This window comes from Aquarana catesbeiana, linkage group LG10 (assembly GCF_042186555.1).
Source record: "Aquarana catesbeiana isolate 2022-GZ linkage group LG10, ASM4218655v1, whole genome shotgun sequence".
Taxonomy (NCBI): Eukaryota; Metazoa; Chordata; class Amphibia; order Anura; family Ranidae; genus Aquarana; species Aquarana catesbeiana.
The window spans coordinates 186,315,363-186,342,290 of record NC_133333.1 but is presented as its reverse complement, the minus strand read 5'-3'; the positions used below and the strand labels follow the sequence as shown (position 1 = coordinate 186,342,290).

Sequence of the window (26,928 nt, the reverse complement as noted above, 5' to 3'; positions counted from 1 at the left end):
TCACAAAAAGCCACACATCATGCCACAATCTAAAAAAAGTCAAGAACAGATTAGAAACAAAGTAATGTACATGTATCGGTCTATGAAGGGTTTCAAAGCCATTTCTAAGGTGTTGGAACTCCAGTGAACCACAAGGGGAGAACCATGATCCACAAATGGAGATAACTTGGAACAGTGGTGAACCTTCCCAGGAGTGGCCGGCCTACAAAAATTTACTTAAAGAGCATGACGAAGACTCATCCAGGAGGTCATAAAAGAACCCAGAACAACATCTAAAGAACTGCAGGCTTCACTTGCCTCAGGTAAGATCAGTGTTCATGTTTCAACAATAAGGCCCCTTTCATACTGGGGCGGTAGGGGGCGTCGACGGTAAAACAGCGCTATTTTTAGCGCTGTTTTACCGCGGTATTCAGCCGCTAGCGGTGCGGTTTTAACCCCCCTCTGGCGGCCTAAAAAGGGTTAAAACCCCTCGTATAGCGCGGCTATAGCTGCGGTATTACCGCGGTATAGCCGTGCTGTCCCATTGATTTCAATGGGCAGGAGCGGTTTAGGAGCGGTGAATACACCGCTCCTTCACCGCTCCAAAGATGCGGCTCGCAGGAGATTTTTTCTTCTCCTGCCAGCGCACCGCTTCAGTGTGAAAGCCCTCGGGCTTTCACACTGAACAAACAGCGGAGGCTGTTTAGGAGCGGTTTGCAGGCGCTATTTTTAGCACAATAACACCTGCAAACCGCCCCAGTGTGAAAGGGGCCTAAGAAAGAGACTCAGCAAAAATGGCTTCCATGGGAGAGTTCCAAGGCCAAAGCCACTGCTGACCAAAAAGAACACAAAGGCTCATCTCACATTTACCAAACACATCTTGATCAACTCCACACTTTCACACTGGGGCGCTTTGCAGGCGCTATTGCGCTAAAAATAGCGCCTGCAAACCGACCCGAAACAGCCGTTGCTTTGTCTCCAGTGTGAAAGCCCTCGGGGTTAGAGCGGTGCGCTAGCAGGACGGGAAAAAAAGTCCTGCTAGCAGCATGTTCAGGGTGGTGAAGGAGCGTTGTATACACCGCCCCTGCCCATTGAAATCAATGGGGCAGCGTGGCTATACTGCCGGCAAAGTGTCTCTGTAGAGGCGCTTTGCGGTGGTTTTTAACCCTTTCTCGGCTGCTAGCGGGGGGTAAAACCACCGAATACTGCCGCTAAAACGACGGTAAAGCGCCGCTAATAGCTTTACCCCCATCGCACCTCCCGCCCCAGTGTGAAAGGGGCCTTAGGCAAATATTCTGTTGACTGATGAGACAAAAATTTCACCTTTTGGAAGGTGTGCGTCCCGTTACATCTGGCATAAAACTAATACAGCATTTCATAACAAGAACATCATACCAACAGTCAGATATGGCGGTGGTAGCGTGATGATCTGGGGCTGCTTTGCAGCTTCAGGACCTGGACGATTTACCATAATTGATGAAACCATGAATTCTGAGCTCTACCAGAAAATGTCCGGCCGTTAGAAACTATAAAAAAGCTTGCTTTCCAGGGCAATATCTTTGGCCACTAACAAAAATGGAACTTCCGCTTTAAGTGATGGTGACCCCCTGACATACCACATTTGGCATGTTGTTTTTTTGGGGGGAGGGGAGCGGATTCCCTCTTTTTAGAGGCACCCGGCTCCCACTTCCTCCTGGGGCTCCACGGCGCCGGAAGGAAGTTCACCTCGCCCCCCTCCCTGCAATCTTCTGGGACACGTCACAGGTCCCAGAAGATTACCCGGCCATTCACAGTGCGCAGCACGGCTCGCCCACAGTTACAATGCCGGCGCCGCAGAGAGGAGCGAGGCTTCGTTCAACCGCATCTTTTAAATGGGTGGAACTCCGCTTTAAGCAACTGCAGTCTGCTCACATAATTTGTAATAAAAACATCTTTGCCATTCTGCAGCTTCCCTCCAACCACTTTGCATATTATTTTATATATACTGTAATTCTGTATTTGTCAAATATGCTGCAGAAATCTCCCTTCACCAAGTCTGGCTGCAGCCATGTTAACTGTGGGCAGCTGAAGCCTGCTGCCTGTTCCATTCCTGGATTTACACAGACACACAGAGGCATACCTCCAACCCTGCAGCGTTTATTGGCCCACTTAATGACTCATCCCCTCTCTCTTCCTGCCAATCTCTCGCTCTCTCTCTGAGAGCTGTGCATGATGTCATAAGCCTAGGCTAATGACCAGACAAGAATAAGGAAGTGGGCTGTATAAGGTATTTACTGGCAGAAAAAAAAATTACCATCCAAAGTTAAAACAAGGGCAGAGGATTTAATAGATGGAAAGTTGAAAAAATTACTGAAATTCCACTTTGAGCTTAAAAAAAAAAAAAAAAACCTTACTGCATATTATCCCAAGTTTTATAATCTGACCCCTCTCTTATATCTAGTGGCTCACAAACCTGACTGCCAATGGACTTCTGGTTTCATAGGCAACAACAATCTAATTTATTTATTCTATTCCAAATAAATGCACACTTCAATCTCCCCCAACAACTTTTTTTGAATTACTCTTGCAGAATGCTCCATCTCATCGAGTATCTCTAGTATACTCAATTTTCTCCTCTTTGGCCTACCTAGGGCTATCTAAATATACATCTGTGTGGGAGAATGAACTTCAAACTGTCGTTCCTCAGGAGTGGGGAAAATGCTTTATATTAACTCATAAGCTATCAATGGCTTCCAGAGTTCAGGAGAAGGGATTCAAATTGATTACTAGACCTAGATTGTAAGCAGTCCTCTGATTCCTCTTGTACCAAATTGTAAGGTAACTGTAATGTCTGCCTTCATTTTGTTAAGCGCTGTGCAAACTGATGGCGCAATATAAATCATGTAGAATAATAATAGATGGTACAGATGCCTTGATCACCTTAATCGCATATATCCAACCATCTCTGATGTCTGCTGGATCCTGACACATGTATGGTGGGAGTGCCCACCAATTATAGCATTTTGGAAAAACATATTTGATATGTATCGTGAGATTACGACAATACAAATTTCTGACTCGCCAAAGATAGCATTACTATCTATGATTCCAGGCTCCCTTAAAACTATTACTGTAAGAAAGATATTCTTCATCACTTTATCTGAGCAGTGAGAGCAGCAATTCCTCGCCACTGGATATCAAGAACAAACTACCCTTAAGCCCCGTACACGCCGGGCGACAACGGCAGGTTCAATAAAAAAAGTCGACATTCGGCCCGTGTGTATGGCAGCCGGTCCGACAGAAGCCAGCTTCAGTCGGACGAGCATGCTGGAAAATCAGCAGCTGACCAGCTATTGAATAGCGCTATCTGCCAATGGTGGAGAGCGCTGATTGGAGTGTTCTGTCAGAACACAACAGCTCAGTGGGGGAGAACGCTCTACTAACGTTGAATCGTTGGTACAGCAACTTTGACTGGGTTAAACAGGAAAAAAACTTGGTGTACCAGGCTTTGGCAGCATGAGCAATAGTGTGAAAGACAATTAGCCCCACCTTCCTAAAGTGCTATAAACTGAAAAACTACAAAACTATAAAAACTGATAATTAATATACCACAGCTGCTGTACACTTCCAGTGAATTCACCTTACCATACAACATATTAATTAGAATAATAGCGCTGCACTTATATTTTGTTATGTGAAAAAATACAGTGATATCAATTCATAAATCAATCTATATTAAATTCTTTTAAAGTTCATATATATGAAAAACAACTTCTGTGTCTAATTATTATGACTTCTCAGTTCATATATCATTCACCACTGTGTTCATCGTGTCTAATCTGCAGATTATATTATGTGCACACCATCACCAGCCGTTATACCTGCTCCCCTCATACACCAGTCAGGGAGACTCAGAAACAATTCCTTTGCTTTCATTCAGCTATGGTCTCATCTCTTCCACATCCGACCTGCTACTTTTTATCCACTTTCAAATCAGTAGCCTCCCAGGGGGGATTGCGATAATGATCTCTCATATATACTGCCCCACTGCTTCTCTCCTTCCTCCACACCAACGTTATCGCTTGATATTCCTTATAGGATATGGCTCCACATTCATGCAACAATAAATAGAGGATACATAGTGCTCTCCATTTTGTAACATTTATTAAAATGCTACAATTAAAATACACTTGCAAGATATTCAATCAAAACCGGATCTATGCAATACAAATTCATCTGCCTGCTCACCACTGTGGCCGCGTGACGTCACGGGCTCTGCTCCTCCCCTCTACTCGCATATCGCCCTCTGATTGGGTTTTCTCAGCTGATGGTCGGGCCGCCTCACCCAAGCCCTTAAATAGCTCAGCGTTACCAAGGCAACCTCCCAGGCTTCACCCCGGCAGTCTGGAGTGTATGCAGACACGCCCACTTCCCGTGGACCACGGAAGTGTCACTTATCCGAATCAAACAATGGTACTTCTACCTCTGCTCCAACCCACATTTAAAATACATTATTATGCATTATACTTCCCATCACATGTACATCAGAGGGGGTTGTTAATGTGTTGGAGTGCCCTTCCAAGCTCTAGTATGTGGGTCCCACGTTGTGTCCACTGCTGTTAAGGGTACACAAGCACATAAACAATATTAGAAAAGGAATGAAAGAACATAGCGTGTCCAAACATTTCAGGGAGGTACATGGCAGGAATCCTAAAAGTTTAAAATTTTGGGGGGGTGGAAAAGGTCAACTGTCATTGGAGAGGAGGCAATTTTATAGGAACCCTCAGTCAGCGTGAGCCTTTCTGGGTGTGTGAGACCAAGGTCTTAGCACCCAGGGGTCTCAACATGCACTTTGACCTGAACTGCTTCATCAATATTACTATAAATTTATTTAAAAAACCCTGCAATTGAGTTGCTAGCAAGTAAAAGAGGAAGAGTTAGGACTTTAAATGAAGCCAATGGTTTGCAAGCCAACACATAACTGGTGGGTGAATAAGCTGTTTAATGGTTTACATATAAACAATGGTATCAAACAATGTCTTATTAACACTTAGCAAGATATCTAAGATGAGGATAAGGATTATTCCTTGTAACAGGAATTTTGAGGCCAGAAATCAGGCAAGCATTATCGTGCAATAATTGTTTACCCATTCTGACATTGGTGGTCCCTTGGTTTTACCCAGCAATGATGTTTGTACCAGTGTTATCTGGTTTACCTGTCTTGCCAATTGATGTCAGCAATCTGTATGCTGACCACTGTTTATCAGTGTTATTACTCATCTTAGATATCTTGCTAAGTGTTAATAAGACATTGATACCATTGTTTATATGTAAACCATTAAACAGCTTATTCACCCACCAGTTATGTGTTGGCTTGCAAACCATTGGCTTCCTCTTTTACTTGCTAGCGACTCGCTTGCAGGGTTTTTTAAATACATTTATAGTCCTAATGACAGGGATGGAAATATGTGACCTTACCAGGCCGTAATTTCATTTAAAGTCCCAATTTCCCCTCCCCCCTCATCACTATTGGTTAATATTGGTCGTTATTGATTGCATAGCATTGAAGATAGAAATCTGGATATATAATGAATAAAGATTTTTATGAACTGTACTAGAAATGGGATCAATTAATGTGATAGATTTAACCCAGTAGCAATAAAATAAGGAAACGTCATACTATGAATCTCTAAATATACCCATTAATACATTAGGAATAGGATTAATGGATAGTAAATAGAGGTATCCCATAATGAGAATATGTAGTGGTATTTCATAAGATTAGTTGCTACCTAATGGTGTGTCATATTAATGATAAACTTTAAGTGATGGCATTTGATAGACTAAGATTAGGAACAATAAATATAGTGATGGAGCAAACCCAGTGCTAATGAAATATTGGTATTTTTATATATTTATTTAAATTTAATAAATGTAATTTATTTAAATACATACTTTAAATTAAATTTAAAGTATGTGTTGATTAAACGAGTAATAAAATGTTGTGCAATATAACTAAATCATTTACAGCTTGGTTCATCTATACAAAGTCACTAGTCATGTATATAAGTAAAAGGTCAAAATGCAAGTATAAGTGGTACTATTTATAGTTTATTACAGTAATTTCTTGTTCAGATTGTGACTGGGTGGTTACCGCAGCAGTCCGGATTAGTAGGGCGGGAAGTATATTGCATAATAATGTATTTTAAATGTGGGTTGGAGCAGAGGTAGAAGTACCATTGTTTGATTCAGATAAGTGACACTTCCGTGGTCCACGGGAAGTGGGTGTGTCTGCATACACTCCAGACTGCCGGGGTGAAGCCTGGGAGGTTGCCTTGGAAACACTGAGCTATTTAAGGGCTCGGGTGTGGTGTCCCGACCATCTATTGAGAAAGCCCAATCAGAGGGTGATACGCTTGTAGAGGGGAGGAGCAGAGCATGTGACTTTACGCAGCCACAGTGGTGAGCAGGCAGACGTATTTGTATTGCATAGAGCCGGTTTTGATTGAATATCTTGCAAGTGTATTTTAATTGGGGCGTTTTAATAAATGTTACAAACGGAGAGCACTATGTATCCTCCTATTTATTGTTGCATGAATGTGGAGCCATATCCTATAGGGATTTCGAGGGATAACATTGGTGTGGAGTAAGGAGAGAAGCAGTGGGGCAGTATATTTGAGAGATCATTATTGTGATCCCCCTGGGAGTCTACTGATTTGAAAGTGGATACAGAGCACCAGGTCAGATGTGGAAGAGATAAGACCATAGCTGAATGAAAGCAAAGGAATTGTTTCTGAGTCTCCCTGACTGGTGTATGAGGGGAGCAGGTATAACGGCTGGTGATGGTGTGCACATAATATAATCTGCAGATTAGACACGATGAACACAGTGGTGAATGATATATGAACTGAGAAGTCACAATAATTCGACACAGAAGTTGTTTTTTTTTATCTATATGAATTTTAATAGAATTTAATAAAGATTAATTTATTTATGAATTGATATCACTGTATTTTTTTTTACATGATAGAATAATAGCGCTGCACTTATATTTTATTAATTAGAATGGGCACTAGAACTAGATACTATTAGGGATTTGGAAAAAATGCTATCACAAGAAAAAAACGATTGGAACAGTATAGAAACACTTGGAATACATGATCAATGTTCAGAAATTCTCAGGCCTTTAACAAATGGAGTGAGTCTAAAGGAAGAGACTGCGGCTTAAACGGAAAAAAAAACAAAAAAAACTCTGTGCGTACCCAATATAGGTGGTTGAACATTTGTCAGCCCAAAATACTGTATTATATATACATTTAAAAAAAAAAAGTCCTGCCTAAGAGTAAACACCATTTGGTGTCTGCTAATATTTATCACCTGAAAAAGTTAATGTGCCCCTCTGACTTTGGATTACTTCCTTAATGAAGCCTGACTTGGTGTTTTGTTACCCCAACACTTCATATTTCTGATATGTGCTTGCTGTACCATGTACCTGTATGAGAAAGTATCCTGTTCTCTTTGTATTGCTTCCTTTGTGTGAAATCTCTAGTGTTCCTGCTAGTCCCCCCCCCCCCCCCCTTTTTTTTTTTTTTTTCTTTCCCTATTAAAAAAATGACCACGCTTAGCAGGAAAACACACCATGATCAGTTCTCTAGCTGTGCTGAGAACTCTGTAGGCTCTCCTCCAATGATCAGACTTGCCAAGACACTCCCCCAATGCACAGACATTCGCTGGCAAGCTCAGTGTACTGCTGCTTCTCCTTCCCCTAGCACTTATGCAGCTGAGAACAGAGGGAATGTGATAATTTATAAAAAGGGAAAAGGGTATTTATAATATTTTTTTTTTTTTTTTTTTACATCTATACAAAAATGTTTTGCCTTTCATTTCTATTTTAAACTGAATGGGTTATTTTACAAAGTGATAATTTACAATCACTTTTAGCCCCATACACACGATCAGAATATCGTGCAAAAAATAATGCTTAGGTTTTGAAGCAATCATAAGATAATCTGAATGTTCGTACACAGCTTGTGTTCGAAGTTTTCCTGAAGGGACAAACACAAAAAAAGTGTTATCGTACCATACCAGATTGTATGATTTCCGTTTTAATCAGCACAGTTTTTCCTCCGAGAATACAATACAAATACATTACATCACTTCTGAATCTTTATTCTGTCGTATGAGAATTTTCGTACTTTAGTAACCTATTAGTTTTGGACATGGCATGCAAAAACAAAGAGGACGATCATTTGTCTGATCTCATCATGTGTACACTAGGCTTTACATTGACTGCATTGCTAAGCCCTACTTACTGTCTTCTATTTCAAATGAATGTCCTTACCAATCACTATAGCAGTCTCACTGGGCAGGGCTTGGCCCCTGTAATGAAATGAAATCAGCGAGGGGCACCCAAGTTGCCATCTTGAGGCTACTCATGGGCAGGATGTTTGTTTTGAAAGCCTAAAAATGGAGTTTAGGTTCTCTTCACTGGAAGCCATTTGCTGTGTGTGCTGACCATGTATACGTAATTCTGTAAACCTTTGGCCCTCGGCTTCTACAGTTATGTATACCAAGTTTTGTTTTTTTTTTACAACACCTCTACCAAAAAAAAAAAAAGTGAAGGGTTAGAACCTCTGGCAGACTCATTGTTGTAGCTGTCCCCATTGAAAAGTATTACCCTAATTTCCTGTCCTAGTGTGGGAGTCAATTGTATGGAGTGTGGTGAGAACCAATCCATTTTTTCAGTAGAGTAGGGAAAGGTGAGAACCTTGTGAAATGTCAGTATTTCCTCAGCATGACCTGGGTCCCAATTTTGAATCCTAGGAGAGTCACCAGAAACAAGATGTTTCAGTCGCCTTCCTGTCCCGTGACCCCATAGTTTCTTAGGTTTTTTGTCCTGGGATAACCGGGTCAAAGAGTGAGGTGACCTCTCCCCAGTAGAGTATGGATGGCAATTAAGACTTGACCGCAATCCTAACGCTTCCCCAGCTAAAACAAAAAAAGAAAAGATGGCCTGTGTTGCGTTTTATATAAATATTGGATTAAACATTGTAAAATTATTGTCAGTACATTATATACTATACCATGGTATGTTTGAGGGCCTCCATCTTAAACCAGGTCAGATCGTATTGCATTCTACACCTTACAGATGACCGTATTTATTTTTCCATAGCGCATCATTGTGGACCAGTTGGACTTTCTTGAGAAGATTGCAGAACTGAGACCTGCAGTCATTCATCAAAGAACTCAAGAGTCATGAGATCCCATAAGAAGTAAATGTTGTGAATTTATGTTACTTATGGACTGTGTAAGTACATTTGCCTTAATATTTTAATCTTAGAATATTTAGTCAAAAAAATAAGCTTAAAGAGAAACTTCACCTGAATTGTAAAAATTAAAATAAAGGTACCATTAAAAATGCTGTAAAATGTAATATTTACTTTTACATGCAGGATGTTTTTCATTAATATATTGCTCTTTCATAATTTCTGGTCATACTCTGGTGGCTACCTGCAGCAAGGGCAGAGGATTATTTGTCCTTTAATTTTTGGTATTCTTTGGTGCCCTACGATGATGGGTTAGAAGAGCCCATGCCTGCGTACTCAGCTCCCTAGACAGGAATTGCAATGTTTGCACGTTATCACAGATGTTGGCAAAGTATAAATACAATTCTGCTGGGTGCACATGCATGGGATTGGCAGTGTATGTGCATCCAGCACTCTGGTAGTTACCCGAAAAATTCTCGGATATGACATGCATATGCAAGTAGCAATGGGCAGTACCAGCAACAGCATTCTCAATTGGGCGAGAAATGAAGTAGAGGGAGGGAATCTAACAATCGACTTCTGTACAGCCACCCTGCCGGGTTTTTCCTGATCGATCAGTGCAGCCGGCTAATGCTAGCAGAACTAATCATTGTATTTTAACAGTGGGGAAGTCTCCCTGTCAGAATACAATAACTTGGCAGAAGTGATTCCCCAATCCACCTCAGATGCGTGCATGGGGAAATTGGGTTTTCAACCCATTGGTTGAAGGAAAAAAAAATAATGTATGGGCTGCCTAACCCTTTGGCTTACAGGCCCTACACTTCACTTTTAAACTCAGGTGGCCAGACCATTTTTGCAAGGATGCTCCAAACCAAACATTTTCCAAAAGCATCTGACCAGTAGGATAAAAAAAAGCTACTGGTGTTTTTTTTTTTTTTTTTTAGGCCCTGTGATTTGTGCGAATGTTTATCAAAAACATATTTATGCAAGAAATGTTAAAGGGCTGTGTTATTATTTAATAAATAAAACACAATAAGGGTTCTAAATAGACCCTCCAATGTCTCTCTTTTTGAGACTGAGAAAGGTACTGAGGACATGCAATCCTCATACCCTTTCTCTGCAGCCTTAGTTGCAGATGGATGAATAGAAGCCCCTGTACAGAGGCTACCTGTTAACAAACTGAAGCATGAACTCAGGACCGTCTGACACCGATCGCTCTCTGTGTTCATTCTGACACTGATTTCCAGCCCCAGCAGCTGGCAGGAGGGTGAGGAGGAGAAGCTGGTCAGCAGCACAGCAGCAAGGAGACGCCAGTGGATCAGTGAGGGGGCAGTTGGCCCACTAAAGGGGAATCCATGTGAATAGTTCCCCCTGTGGCTCCCCTGCAGCAGCTAAAACCAGTGACAGGTGAGAGGAAGGGAAGCCAGCAGCTGCAGGGCAGCCACAGGGGATTGGCGCTGTGGGGGAGGGGGGGATTTAGATGTGCGGATGGGGGCCAGTAGAGCACAGCAAAACAGGGGGGATGTGAATCGGCGGGAAGCAGGGAAGAGAAGTGAGTGGGGGAAATACCAGAAACAAAATTGCTGTTTTTTGTTTTTCTAGGGTTCCTATTCTCTACATAATTTAGTTAAGTGTGTAAACTATCTTTTAATTATAAACTGTTTTAAAACACAACTTTTTAATTACTTTTTCAGAAGTCTTTTTTTTTTTTTTCCTTCTTAGCATGAGAAGTTTTGCTCGAAACTAATCTCTGTGAGCAGCCATCCTGTCTCAATGTACAGCATGGCTCTAAAAGTCTTTCTAGTATCTAATATCAAATAGAGAGATTATCCACGCTGTATCTATATCTGTGACAAGCAGAGGTTTTGTCTATGCATGATTGTTCTGCGTGCCCTTTTCATCTGCTGCTACAGTGACTGTGCAGGCCGTGTGTGCTGGGAATTGGTTTCCCTCTACCCATCTCCCTGTCACTCGCAGATGGCATGCCACGGTGATTTAGGCTCTTATTATCAGCTGTTCCACACTGTAACCGTTCATCTGAGCTACATTGATTTTTCTTTTAATGGCGGATCCTTGCATGTGAAACTCATCCACAGGCTTACTGATAAGGTTCTTGGTTACATAGCAACTAGGCAGAAAAAAAGTTAATTTGTCTGTGCAAGGGCAAAGATTGGTCTTCAAAATCAGAGTGCGCTAAAAAGGGAAGTCAGCTAAAATGTATCAATAGTGTGCTGTGACAGGGTCATATAAAAAATTAAAAAAAAAATACAGCTTATACTCCTGCCCCCTTACCAATACTGAATATTTAAAGTATTACATAATCTTTTGTTCACCTTCTGGGAACAAAATAATAAAGGCACATATTTTTGCAGGAAAAAATAGTGCATTTTTTCCCCCACAGGATCCTGCAAAGCATTGCACTCATGATCAGTTGATCAGGGGTGCAATGTCAGGCTCCTGCCGATAAGCATTCAGAACTACAAGCCAAATGCAGCGGTGGAAGATGAGACTTGTAGTTCTCTCATTGCCCGATTCCTGTAAATGAATGATGCGGCTGTGCGGTCGAAGCCCCACACAGCTATGCTGTTTTCAATAAATATTATGTAACATGCTTCAGAAGGTGAACTTTTATCCTTTTTAGGGGCCCATTCACATTTCAGCATTGTAGCAACGTGGCTTAAAATGCATTTAACATGCATTGTTGAAATGCATCTGCTCTATGCGCAGTGCATTCTGATGCCATTTATTGTCATTGGTGCATGACGGCCAACTAGTTTTTTTAAAGGAGGTTAGAAAAGGTAGCATGCATTTCCTTTTAAAATGGAAGTCCAGTCAAATCCTAACTATACTTATGCCCTGTACGCACGATCAGACATTGATCGGACATTCCGCCAACAAAATCCATGAATTTTTTCCGACGGATGTTGGCTCAAACTTGTCTTGCATACACACGGCCGCACAAAGTTGTCGGAAAATCCAATCGTTCTGAACGCGGGGACGTAAAACACATACGTTGGGACTATAAACAGCGCAATAGCCAATAGCTTTAGTCTAGCTTTAGTCTCTTAATTTATTCTGAGCATGCGTGGCACTTTGTGCGTCGGATTTGTCTACACACGATCGGAATTTAACCGATCGGATTTTGTTGTCGGAAAATTTTATAGCAAGCTCTCAAACTTTGTGTCGGAAATTCCAAGGGAGAAAGTCCGATGGAGCCCACACATGATCGGAATTTCCGACAACAAGCTTCGATCACACATTTTCCGTCGGAAAATCCGACCGTGTGTACAGGGCATTAGTGTTACTAAAGCCTCAATATAATATTTTTTTCTTGTTTTTGTGTATGTGTATATGTATACATGTATGTGTGTGTATATGTGTGTATATATGTGTGTATGTGTGTGTGTGTGTATATATATATATATATATATATATATATATATATATATATATATATATATATATATATATATATATATATATATATATATATATATATATATATATATATATATATATATATATATATATATATATATACACTGTATGTATATGTATGTATGTATGTATATATATATGTGTATATATATATATATATATATATATATATATATATATATATATATAGTGTGTGTGTATGTATGTATATATAATATATATTTGGAATCTGCTCTGTGACCGCCTCCAACATGTGTGAACCGACTCCATTGAGAGCTGGTCACACTTGCCTGTCATGTGAATTGGATGCGGGGAAACCCCTGGATCCAATTTGCATATATGTGAACCCAGCCTTAACCTGCTCCCACCTCCATTCTAAGCCTATTCTAACTACCCTGTAAATGAAAGCGGTCTATACTAAACTTTGCTGGGCATGCTCCTGTCCAGTCACATGATTGTCTCCTAGCGCTGGCTTCAGTGTAGGACGTCTGACAATGCAAAGTATAGGCACCACATAGGCTCTGCAGCTATCCTCAGCGATCTCGCCTCTTCATAGAAGCCGATCGCTGGAGAGATCATGTGGCCGGACCGGAGCTCTCTCAGCATAGATAAGTATACATCTTTCATATGAAAAAGTTAGAATAGGCTAAGAATGGAGGTGGGAGCAGGTTTATGTATAGTTAGAATTTGATTGGACTTTATTGACTGCACAATGCGTACCTGCTCAGCTTGCACTAACTGCTGGGTTTGTTAAAACCTAGGAAAAAAACCATTTAGGCCTCATGCACACTGGACGTTAAAATAACGTTATAAAAACGCCAGTAGCTTTGCAGTACTAAAAAACCATAGATAAATATACATACACATACATACATACATACACAGGCATATATACATACAGTGGGGCAAAAAAGTTAGACTTACCGGTAACTTGTTTTCCAGGAGTCTTTCAGGACAGCACCTTGAGAGCGTGGCTCCACCCACTTGACAGGAAACACACCTCCACCAAACTTTAAAAGGAGGCTCTTCCCACTTATCAGTAGTAGTAGTAGAGAACCTCCGGCCCAAGCTGGAACACATAATCAGAACATGGTTAGTCACAGCATAGTAATTTAATACAATAAGGGCGGGTTGCTGCTGTCCTGAAAGACTCCTGGAAAACAAGTTACCGGTAAGTCTAACTTGATTTTTCCATTAACGTCTTTCAAGACAGCACCTTGAGAGGATAACAGAGACTTACCCACTTAGGGAGGGACCACAATCTGCAAGACCTTTCTGCCAAAAGTTTGTTCACTTGCTGACAGAAGATCCAGCCTGTAATGACGGACAAACGTAAGGTAACTTGACCACGTAGCCGCCCTACAAATCTGATCTGGGGTGGCACCAGCTATTTCTGCCCATGTAGTGGCCTGAGCCCTGGTAGAATGTGCTTTAATTCCCAGCGGGGGCGATAGCCCCGATTGAGAGTAGGCTGCTAGAATAGCTGATTTAAGCCATCTAGCTATAGACCCCTTAGAAGCTTGTTGGCCCTTCTTCTTACCAGAAAAAAGTATAAATAGAGAATCCGAGGACCTAAAGTTACTTGTTACCTCCAGATACTGTAATAAAGTCCTTCTTACATCCAAATTGTGGAATTTGCCTTCTTTTTTCCCCCGAGGGGTTAGAGCAAAAGGTTGGCAGGATGATCTCCTGCGACTTATTGTGTGCTGACGCTACCTTTGGCAAAAAACCCGGATCGATTTTAAGTATAATCCTATCTGTGTAGATAGTTAAAAAGGGTCTCTTAACAAGGCGTGCAGCTCACCAATTCTCCTTGCTGACGTTATTGCAACTAAGAACAAGGTCTTAAGAGTAAGATTCCTTAGAGATTTCTTGTAGTGGTTCAAAAGGCTCCTTTGTTAGGGCTTGCAGGACCACTGATAGATCCCAATTGGGAAAGTGCTTAGCCAGAGCTGGTCTAGATCTGGTAAGCGCCTTGAAAAATCTTATAACCAAGGGCTCAGAAGAGATTGGTCTTTCTAGAAATACTCCCAAAGCAGCTACTTGTACTTTAAGGGTGCTGACTGACAAGCCTTTGTCTGCCCCCTCTTGAAGGAATTCCAAAATTGACACTAAATTTCTTACTTTTCTTTTAGTCGAAAGACAGAGTTGAAAACTTTCCAATATTTAGCATAGATTTTTCTGGTCACTATTTTCCTACTGGAAAGTAAGGTAGTTAACAAGGGTTGTGACAGACCCTTGTTTCTTAACAACTGCTCCTCAGAAACCAGGCCGTGAGGCTTAGACTGGCCACTCCTGGATGCTGTATTGGACCCTGTAGGAGCAGGTCTTGCTGGAGAGGCAGCTGTCAAAATGGTTTGACTGCCATCTGTAGAAAGGTGGAAAACCATGCCCTTTTTGGCCAAAATGGAGTAATTAGGATTACTGCCACCTTCTCCCTCTGTATCTTCCTTAACACCAACGGGATAAGTTGGAAAGGAGGAAATGCGTAACCCAGAAGGAAATTCCAGGGCTGAATTAACGCATCCGTCCCCTGGGCCTTGTCGTTTCTGTGAATAGAGAAAAATACTGGGAGTTGTGCATTTTCTTCTGACGCAAATAGGTCTATTTGTGGTTGACCCCAGGCCCTGGTAATTATTGCAAAGATTTCCGGATTCAAGCTCCATTCTGACTCCTGAGTCCGTCTTCTGCTTAGATAATCTGCCACTACATTTAAGGTGCCTTTGAGGTGAACCGCTGATAAAGACCAAACATGCTTTTCTGCCCAAACCAGGATCTTTGAAGCTAGCAACTGAAGTGTTTTGCTTCTTGTACCCCCCTGTTTGTTTAGGTAGGCTATGGTAGCGGCGTTGTCCGAGAGAACCCGGACATGGGAACCGTGAAGGATAGGAGAGAAGGCATCTAATGCTATGGCGACTGCCTTTAACTCCCTCCAATTTGAGGACCTCTTTGCTTCTGTCCGAGACCACATTCCTTGCGTGAAGTCTTGGTCTAAGTGAGCTCCCCAACCCCATACACTGGCATCTGTCGTTACCACCTTTTCTATTGAAAATGACCAGAGCAGACCTTTTGACAGATTCTCCTGTCTCCTCCACCACCAAAGTGATCTTTTGACTTTGGTGGGTATTTTCACCTTTGCTTCCAGAGATTCTGTCCTGTGATTCCATATTCTCAGGAGAAAGGTCTGGAGAGGCCTGAAATGTAACCTTGCCCATTGAATGGCTGGTATGGTTGCGGTTAGGGTTCCTAGGGATGACATCACTTGTCGGACTGATAATTCCTGACTTGCCTGTAAGGACGCTACCACCTTCTGGACCTTCAACTTTTTCTCTTCTGGGAGAAAAATCTTCTGTTCCTTTGAACAGATCTGATACCCCAGGAGTAGTATTTTCTGGGCTGGATTGAAATTTGACTTCTGCATATTTATGATCCAACCCAGGGTTTCTAGATGACCTTGGGTTTTTCTGAGGTCGTCTAGTAGGCTTTCCCTGGAAGGGGCAAAAAGGAGTAGGTCGTCCAAGTACGGAATTACCGCAATCCCCTGCATGCGAAGAGGTGCAAGCGCTTCTGCCATTATTTTTGTAAATATTCGTGGGGCAGAAGACAGGCCAAAGGGGAGGGCCCTGAATTGCAAGTGCAGAACCTCTTTCCCCAAATTTATCACCAATCTTAGGAATCTTTGGGACTGCGGGGCTATAGGGATATGCAGATAGGCATCTCGAAGGTCTATTGATGCCATAAAGCATTCCTTTGTCAATAGATTCTTGACCGTGAAGATGGAGTCCATACGAAACCTTTTGTATTGGACTGATCTGTTCAGTGGTTTCAGGTTTAGGATTAAACGAAAATTTCCAGATGGTTTCTTTATCAGGAATATATGGGCATAAAATCCCTGATAAAGCTCCCCCTGTGGGACGTAAGACATAACCCCCTGATCTATCAGATCCTTTAATAGGCTCTTCATTGCTAGGGATTTTGTTACATCTCTTGGAAGATTTGTCACCAAGTACCTTTCTAGGGGGGGATCTGAAAATTCTATATTGTAACTCTGGGCTAGCATATTCAGAATGAACTGGTTTTCCGTTATGCTTGCCCAATAGGGGAGAAAGCCTTGCAGTCTTCCCCCCACCTGTAACCGGCTGTCATTGCGTCTTGCTGGTTGACGCAGGAGGATGGAAAAGGACATTTCCTTTGCCTTTTCCCCTCTGCCCTGACCAGTTTTTCTTTTTCTCTTGAGGCTTGTTTTGTTCCTGAGCCCTTTGAGGACGAAAAAACTGTTTGACTGGTTGTTTCTTCTTTTTTGACAGGAAAAGATTTCTTTTGGATTCAGTTCTGGACAGGACTGCAGATAAAATCAGGGCCGAACAATAAGTCTCCTAGAAAAGGGACCCCGCATAATTTGTTTTTAGATGCTGCGTCCCCCTGCCAAGTCTTTAGCCATAAAGCCCGTCTAACAGAATTAGCAAGGGCTGCCGCCTTAGCTGTCATCCTGATAGACTCTGCTGAGGCATCAGAGACATAGGCTACGACTGCTGAGAGGGTAGAAAAGGAGTCAAGGATTTCTTGCTTAGGGGAATCTGCTATTATATGAGCTTTAAGCTGATTTACCCAATACTCCAAGTCCCTGGAGATGCAAGTAGTTGCCATTGCTGGCTTAAGGTTGCCCATAATGGATTGCCAAGTCCGCTTGAGCTGTTGATCCATTTTTCTTTTTTTCCATGGGGTCTTTTAAGATCCCCATGTCCTAAAATGCTAGATCAGTAGATCTTGAGAAAAGGCTGCATCAAGTTTTGGAACCTTATTCCAAAGAGCCGCTGCGTCTTTATCAAAAGGGAACCTTCTCTTATGAGCCCTAGAGAAAAATGGTTTCCTATCAGGGTCAGCCCATTCTTTTCTGATTGTTTCAGAAATCACTGCATGGACTGGAAAGGTACATACATCTTGTCGTGTAAAGACCTTTCCTTATGCTCTTCCTCAAGGCCTAGAGTAGCATAAATAGCCCTTAAAAGGCCGTCCACCTGATCCAAAGATAATTTATATTTGGAAGACATATTTTCCAGCTCATCACCATCCTCATTCGATTCATTAGAATGGGATGGGGAAAGCCCTTCCTGGTTCAGAGGACCCATCTCTGTCTCCACTGTCGGGACTAACAGTGAACCTTGAGAGGACTGTGAGGTAGTGGGCTGACTTGCAGATGGATAGGTGAGTGAGGATCTGAAGGATTGAATGGTAGCATCCAATTCCTTTTTAGCAGATGCGATTAGATCACTGCATGCGGAAGTGGTTTTTTCCCTCACCAAGGAGTCAATACATGCTTGACATAAAGCCTTTTTCCAGCCTTCATTTAACTTAATTTTGCATGAAGGAAATTTCTTTCTAATCCCAGGGTCAGAGCTCTTGGCCTGCCATGATAAGGGAAAAAGAGAGCGAAAAAAAGACAAACCATCTTTTAGAGTCAGCTTGATTACTCAAGGTTGCTCACCACAGGTGCACAGTGAGAAAAGCTATCAGACTCATGTGCCCTGACAGGCCCCTCCGCCACCAGGGGGAAAAAAATACCGAGGGCTAGAGAGAGACCCCACAGTAAAGCTGAGCAGAAACTACAGTCTGCTCCTTACCTGGGCCTTGCTGGTGCCTGTGCCTGTTCCACTAGCTGCGGTTCCTGAATCCATGCTGAGGCAGCAGCGTGATGCCTGTGGCGAAAACGCCGGTTCCGGACTCCAATAGCACCTGTGCGCCGGACCAGAACCGGAAATAAATAGGCACCAGACCTATTCCTCCCTCCTCCCCCTGCGCTTCCGGCGGAAATGACGCCTGGCGCCTGCTCCATGGATGCTGCCCCCCACTTCCGGATACCTCACATCTGGCGGATGCAGTCCTCTGACTGCCCTTCCCAAGATGGCGGCGGCATCAGGGAAAAAACATGTGCTGGCAATAAAAAAACAAAACGCCTGTCATGCCTGATGCCCCTGCCTGGGAGCAGCGATACCCGGAGCAGTTCTGGCTCTCCCCGAGCACTGACGAGGGAGAAGGAGCCCATCCACCCGACACCCGTAAGCCTGTGGAAAATGGGAGGAATTGGCTCTCCTGAGGTAGGTAAAAATAGTGGAGTAGGAAGCCTGTTCTCTCAGGACAGAACCTTGAGAGCTCCAAACTCCCACATGTGTTCCCGCCGGAGGAAACACATAAACTGATGATAAGTGGGAAGGAGCCTCCTTTTAAAGTTTGGTGGAGGTGTGTTTCCTGTCAAGTGGGTGGAGCCACGCTCTCAAGGTGCTGTCCTGAATGATGTTAAGGGAAAAGTATTTAGTCAGCCACCAATTGTGCAAGTTCTCCTACTTAAAAAGATGAGAGAGGCCTGTAATTGTCATCATAGGTATACCTCAACTATGAGAGACAAAATGTGGAAACAAATCCAGACAATCACATTGTCTGATTTTTGAAAGGACACATACATCCTTTTTAAAAACTTCAGTACAGTACCCGCATTTGCATCAGGTTCTGCAATGTTGGGTACTGCCCTGAAGGGAGAAGCGGAGAACTCCGGACTCTGAGAGCCGCCTTCCCCTTCCATTGCTTTGACTGTACTGCCCCAACCAAGCGGGAAGTTGGTTGAATCTGACTGCCTTTTTCAAGCAGGATGCCGCAACACCCCTGAGGACCTCAGGCGGCACCCTGGTTGCACGAATACACAACATATACTCCATGCAGACTGAGCACTTGTCAAAACTGAACCCAAGTCTCAGTGTTGCAATGCTAACAACCATGCCCATCCTCTCAACTATAATAATTCTGCAATAGCTTTCTTAGCGTTTTTACACGTTAACGGTTTTTGGCGTTTTTTTTTTTTTTTTCAATGGATCAAAAACGTCAAAGTTGGTGAGCCACATTTTTGGGCGTTTATCAGCGTGTATCAGCGTTTTTTGACGTTAGAGAGTTTTTACAGCTGAAAACAGCTGAAAAACTCCTCTCAAAACCCACTCGTTTTTTGGGGGTTTTTTTACAGCCAAAAAAAACTCAAGCCAAATACTGCTGATAACAGCCTATGTGTGCATGGACACATAGGATAACATGATGGGGAGTTTATTGACTGTAGAAAAAAACATCTGAAGCCAACAACAGCTGCTATAAAAACGTCCAAAAATGTCCAGTGTGCATGAGGCCTTAGAGCAAACTGGAAAATAGCAGGATCTCAAAGTGAACAGTACAGGACTGGAAAGTTCCCCTATAATTTAAAAATTAAGAACTTGTCAGCAGCTTACGCAAGTTCTTTTTTATTGCTTGCTAATTTTCTTGCAATTGCCAAGCCAATGAAGCTAGAATCAGGACAACTGTTCCAAAGCAAGTCAGAAGTAACCACTTCCTTATACAGTATATATTTTAACATTTTCCCTTTTAAAGTGACTGCTGCTTCCCAGAAACAAATCTAGAATGGTAACTGCAATAGAAGACTGAATATTTACCTTTCTGGTGAGCAGCAAGTTTGACATATGCAAGCAGTACAGCCTCCATGCTGCACTCAATAGTTCCTCCAGCCTCTAAGCGACTACTGTGTCCTGCAGTGACTTATGAGCCAGTGGGGAGAACAGTGCACAGAGGGGGAATGCAGTCATTTGACACTCTTGGAAGTGTCAAATGCTTAAAGACTTTGGTAGAGGGTGCTTCACTTGAGTTGAGGTAGCCCTGTCCACTGGAGCTGTAAGTTATTAATTATAGTATTTTGTTGCCAGCGCTGTTATTTGGATATTTTTTGGGGGGTGGGACAGCTATAAAGTAAAGTGTCGTCTATAATTTTATTTTATTTTCTTATTTATTTTTTTTTCTAGAGTATAGATGAATTACTACCTCCAGTCTGGTTTTTACTGGTGTCCAAAGCTCAGTTCAAGCGAATTATTTTTATTTATTTATTTATTTTTTTTATTTCCCCTCCCTTTCTGTGCTGGTGACAGGAAATGTGGGAATATCTGGGACAGGGACACAGACAGCAGTAAAAAGTCAATGAGGCGTCTAGACATCCCCCACAAAAATGTTTTTGTTTTTATATGTGTTGGTTTTGGAGATTGCCCGATCTTCCTGTTTGGTGAAACCATTTTCACCAGGACAAAAAGTAAGGATAAATCTCTCCAAGGGCTTGTGTTGACAGGCTTTTGGGGCTTGTGGTGTTGGCATTAGTTTGACATCTGTTTGAGATACTTTGGAGACCATTCAGAATTCATAAACATATGATTTTGAGTTGCCTTTGCATTTTTATCTGCTTGTATGGCAATGCAAACCCACTTGAAGCAAACAAAATCCTGTTGAAACAGGCCATACTGGAGCCATGGATAGCCACAAAAATCCAAAGGGTATAACTTTGTACTCTACCAGGTGTTTATCTTTAATTTCAGTGGAACCTCGAATTGGGAATAACACGGTTAACGAGCGTTTCCCAATACGAGCAATGTATTTTTTAAAATCGTAACTCGGTTTGCGATTGTTGTCTCGCAAAACGAGCACGATTCAGGCCAAAGCGGTGTGCAATACTCAAAACTTTGCGTGGCCTTCAGATTAGAACAAAAGTGCGTAGAGAGCTTCATGGAATGGATTTCCATAGCCAAGCAGCTGCATCCAAGCCTTACATCACCAAGTGCAATGCAAAGCGTCGGGTGCAGTAGTGTAAAGCACGTATCCACTGGACTCTAGAGCAGTAGAGATGTGTTCTCTGGAGTGACAAATCACACTTTTCTGTCTGGAAATCTGATGAACGTGTCTAGGTCTGACCTTTGCCAGGAGAACAGTACTGGCCTGACTGCATTGTGCCAAGTGTAAAGTTTGGTCAAGGGGGGATTATGGGGTGGGGCTGTTTTTCAGGGGTTGGACTCCAGTGAAGGGAACTCTTAAGGCGTCAGCATATCAAGACATTTTGGACAATTTCATGCTGCCAACTTTGCGGGAACGGTTTGGGGATGGCCCCTTCCTGTTCCAACATGACTGTTCACCAGTGCACAAACAAGGTCCATAAAGACGTGGATGAGCGAGTGTGGGGTGGGGCAACTTGACTGGTCTCCGCAGAGTCCTGACCTCAACCCGATAGAACACCATTGGGATGAATTGGAGCGGAGAACGCGAGCCAGGCCTTCTCGTTCCAGCAACAGTGCCTGACCTCACAAATGCGCTTCTAGAAGAATGGTCAAACATTTCCATAGATACACTCCTAAACCTTGTGGACGATCTTCATAGAAGAGTTGAAGCTGTTATAGCTACAAAGGTTTGGCCAACTCAATAGTGAACCCTTCGGACTAAGACTGGAATGCAATTAAAGTTCATGTAAAGGCAGGTGTCTCAATACTTTTGAGAGTATAGTTTTTTTTTTTTTTTGCTCCAGTCTAAGATGCCTCATTTATGCAGAGAGAGAGAATAAGACCACAAAAGGGCATTTAAGGCTGTGGGTGTCCCATGTGCCTGTGTGTTGTCTTTTATTTTGCTGCCTGGATACCAATACACGTGTCTGTCACTTGTGTTTTTTGTCTTAGAATGGCTGTACCCTGCATCATTCTCCTGGGCAGATTAATTGTGGAATCCGTGGGAGAATCGGTGAACTCTTTGGTATGTATAACATGTCTTCTTAATATCTTCCTTGCTTTTTCCTTCTCATTGGGCGCACCCAGGGCACATGCAAGAAACAAAATAAGTGAAAGCTGGGGAACAGCCAAAATATATGCATTCACAATACTGTTCACGCATACTCTTTCGGGCTCATGCACCTGGCCACAAAAAAAGAAAGATGGGTTTTTAACGCTATAGCCTTTGTTTTTTCTGAACATCTGCATTTTTTTTTTTTTTTTATGAGCCCATGCACACAGTTGCATAAAGGTCAGTAATCTGTGATGCATCCAGGTCTTTAAAATCAAAACAGAAACCTGCATATGGACCATATTTGACACTGTACACATGTAAATGGATGTGCTATTCATGTGTACAGCACAAATGTACTCTATAAGCCAACATGTAAATATCAGGCATGTATATTCCGATTGATTACGCACGTCATGTTGGCATTACATGTCTGCCTGCATCCCAGCAACCAATAGGGCAAACAGGATAATTTGTGCTATACTGTACACATGTAAACTTTAGCACAAATATTACATGCGTACAGTATATGAACAGAATTTGCTGATGGCGAATTGTTGAGCATGAGCCCCTTTATTCCGCTCTAAAAACATAAACTCTCAATTTTAAGTGGAGAGTATACTGAAATGTTAGCATCAAGCGATGTTCACTTTAGCTCTGGAGTGGGATAACTAGGTTATAACCGAAGGACTGAAATATTTACAATTGCTGGACAACATTCTGATCCAGGCTCCCTTCAAAAGCGATTCCAGGCAGTAAATGTAAGCATTCAGTGAGCCAATAATGCTAAGCACACACTGCAATTGTATCCTTCTCAGAAAGTTAGACCGGCCGTACACAGAGCAAATTTCTTTCCAGCAACCACAGGGCTCATTGAGGATAATTTCACCAATTAACTTGGTAGGTGTAAATAATACTGCATAGAGATAGAACTTTGGTTTATAGTGGCATTGACCTCACCCTATAGGGATACCTGTTATGGTCTTTTACATAACTTTTTTATAATTTGTAATAAAGGTTACGTTTTTGGATAAGTGGCCTTTTGGTGCTTAGGGAAGCTCGTCCTCGTCTAGTTCATTTTTTGCCACAGTTAAGTACAGTAAAACCTTGGATTGTGAGCATAATTTGTTCCTGAAGTATATTTGTAATCCAAAGCACGTGTATATCAAACCAAATTTCCCCATAAGAAATAATGCAAACTCAGATGATTTGTTCCACAACCATTTATTCATAGGTCCTTCAGTTTATAGTCCATATAACAAAGATTCTAACAACGTAACCAGGTTGTGTAACCATAAAATGTCCATTTACAAATGGAAGCCTCCACAAGGGGCTTAGAAGCAAAATCTAGCAGGAGCTACAGACTATAAAAGAGAAGAGAGGCGCCTCTAAGTGTAGCAATATGCTGATAAATGTTGTACCTTCATTAAATGTAACCATATTGCTACACTTATGCCGCGTACACACGATTTGGACTTTTCTGGCATACTCGGTCCGGCAAACTTTCCAACGGACTTTGTCCGCCAGGTGCGCCGGACTTTAAAACGGACGGACTTGCCCACACACGACCGGACTTTCCGGCTGGCTAAATCCGCCTGTCTTTCCGACGGACTTTCGCCGGAGTTACGGCGGACTTTCAGAACGAACGGACTTGCCCACACATGGACAAGTCCGTTCATTTTGAACGTGACTCAGGTACGATGGGACTAGAAAAGGAAGTCAATCTTGCCGCTTTTATCGGCGAGATTGACACCTTGCGAGCCCCATCGCGGAGCATACCAGGCCCTTAGGTCTGGTATGGATTATAAAAGGAACCCCCTACGCCGAAAAAACAGCGTCGGGTCCCCCCTAAAATCCATACCCCCCCTCCTGAACCGTACCAGGCCGCATGCCCTCAACATGGGGGGGTGCCTTGGGGGAGGGGGGGCCCTGAGGGGCCCCCCCACCCCAAAGCACCTTGTCCCCATGTTGATGAGGACAAGGGCCTCTTCCCAACAACCCTGGCCGTTGGTTGTCGGAGTCTGCGGGCGGGGGGCTTATCGGAATCCGGGAGCCCTCTATAATAAGAGGGCCCCCAGATCCCGGCCCCCCACCCTATGTGAATGAGTATGGGGTACATGGTACCCCTACCCATTCACCTAGGGAAAAAGCGTCAATAATAAAACACACTACACAAGTTTTTAAATTTATTAAACAGATCTGGGGGGGTCTTCCTCCGGCTCTTCCCATTCACATAGGGTGGGAGGCCGGGATCTGGGGGCCCTCTTATTATAGGGGGCTCCCGGATTCCGATAAGCCCCCTGCCCGCAGACCCCGACAACCAACGGCCAGGGTTGTCGGAAAGAGGCCCTTGTCCTCATCAACATGGGGACAAGGTGCTCTGGGGTGGGGGGGCCCCGCAGGGCCCCCCCTCCCCCAAGGCACCCCCCCATGTTGAGGGTATGCGGCCTGGTACGGTTCAGGAGGAGGGGGGCTGCTCGCTTGTCCCCACCCCCTTTCCTGTCCGGCCGGGCTGCGTGCTCGGATTGGGGTCTGGTATGGATTTTAGGGGGGACCCCATGCCGTTTTTTCGGCGTAGGGGGTTCCCTTTATAATCCATACCAGACCTAAGGGCCTGGTATGCCCCGCGCTCGCCGCAATAGGAAAATTAGTTTTTCCTATTGCGGCGAGCGCGAAATGCAATACCCTGCCCTTGCGTCGTATCTGGTCCATCGGACCAGCATACAGACGAGCGGGCTTTCCGTCGGACCAGCACACAGACGAGCGGACTTTCCGCCAGAAACTGAGTCCGGCGGAAAGATTTAAAACATGTTTCAAATCGAGGTCTGGCGGGCTTTTGGGAAAAAGTCCGCCGGACCAAGTATGCCGGAAAGTCCGCTCGTGTGTACGCGGCATTCGAGGCGCTTCTCTTCTCTTTTATACTCGGTTGTGACATGACGTTACTTGTATATCAAGTCAAAGTTTATTAAAAAATTTAGCTTGTCTTGCAAAACGCTCTCAAACCAAGTTACTCTCAAACCAAGGTTTTACTGTATTATCAATATCACAGGCTTTTGCGTATTTATAAGCTCTTTTTGTTTGACGTGTGTGTTGCCCTAAAATTAAAAACCTCCCATATGTGTTTAGCTAGTCACATACTGGGAAAAGTAACCTGTAAGTTATTTACTTTGTAGCTCCTGCTAAATAGCTGTTGATCCTGCCAGTTCCCTGTGCTTCCTGTCTCAATTTGACCATGCCAAGCCTGTAAGCATCTCCATGCTGGACTGGTCAGTTTGTGTCCCTTAGATCCCTGCTAGGAGATGCAGAACACCATGTAAATCCTGTAATCCCTGTAGTCCGTTTTGTGACATGCCCCCCCACCAGCCTTGCTGTTAGGATGAGATACTGGGTGGCAAGCATTGCTCTACATCTCCCTGTTCTCAGAGCTGCCACATCCCGTCCAAGCTCCACTCTGCTGATTCATAGGGGTTCCTAGCAGGAGCACCTCTGTCCAAAGTGCAGTGTACACAGCCCTCTGTGTATGACCCATCCATTTATATCCTCCCTTCCCCAAATGGGTAGTCAGGAGACAACTAGTAGCCACAAACACATCCTAAACTGCTGTCACTTTCCCTAAAGCACAGTACGAAATCGTTCTCCAGTCTGCACCAGTCATATGAGGGGACAGTCACACATAGCCCTGTACACACGATCCGTAAATCGGGCATCAGATGCTGCTAGTCGCATATCAAAAATGGAACGGTTACTAAAGTTACGAAAATTCTCATATGACAGAATAAAAAATCGGAAGTGATGTCATGTGTTGTAGTGTATTTCTATTGTATTTTCGGACGACGACTGTACTGATTAAAATCATACAATCTGGCATCATATGAGAAACATTTTCGTATTTGTCCGATCGGATAATATCGAATAAGCTGTCGTGATCGGCTCTCGAAAGCTCTGTACGAACGATCTGATTGTCGTATGATCGCTTCGAAAGCGGTATTTTTCGTCCCATTTTCGGATCGTGTGTACAGGTGGCTGGCAACAGAAGTTGGGGGAGGGCTGCAGGTTGCCCAGAATGTCAGCTGGAGTCAGTGTACTTGGTTGCAATGTGTGAGGTGGAGAGAGGCAGCCAGGACTTTAACATAGATTTGGAGGTGAGAGAGGGCTGGAGGCTGACCAGCATACTGACTGATGCATCAGAGACAGCAATGCACACAGATGAGGGATGTACATCCCCGATCAGGGAGACATCTGACCCTGCCCACCCATTTCTAATCGGATACGCCCCCCCACTGTTAGGAAAAGGGAGGCAAGGAAGGCTTTACAGTCATGTGACTGCAGAATAAAACATCACAAAAAAGTACTAAACATTAATTTTTCAGTGGTAATAAATATTTCCTGTAGTAAAATATGCTTTTATTTTTTATTGCAGTGTGTGTGTATGTACAGTATCCAGTGTGTATGTATGTGTAAAAAAAAAAATATATATATATATATATATATTATATATACACACACAGCATCTCACAGAAGTGAGTACACCCCTCACATGTTTGTAAATATTTTATTGTATCTTTTCATGTGACAACACTGAAGAAATTACACTTTGCTACAATGTAAAGTAGTGAGTGTACAGCTTGTATAACAGTGTCAATTTGCTGTC

The 26,928-nt window shown here is 43.0% G+C and overlaps 1 protein-coding gene across 4 annotated transcripts in view; it reads left to right on the top strand.

Moving 5' to 3' along the window:
- LG10H1orf159 (linkage group 10 C1orf159 homolog) overlaps positions 1-26,928 on the top strand; it is a 111,569-nt gene that overhangs the window by 9,380 nt on the left and 75,261 nt on the right. For 3 of the 4 annotated variants that reach the window (XM_073603069.1, XM_073603066.1, XM_073603067.1), the window contains exons 2-3: positions 9,131-9,265; positions 22,178-22,250. In XM_073603069.1, the coding sequence (XP_073459170.1) occupies positions 22,179-22,250 (72 nt within the window). In that variant the 5' untranslated portion in view covers positions 9,131-9,265; position 22,178. Of the gene's footprint in view, positions 1-57; positions 303-9,130; positions 9,266-22,177; positions 22,251-26,928 lie in introns of those variants that run through there. The other variant, XM_073603068.1, reaches the window with a different exon arrangement.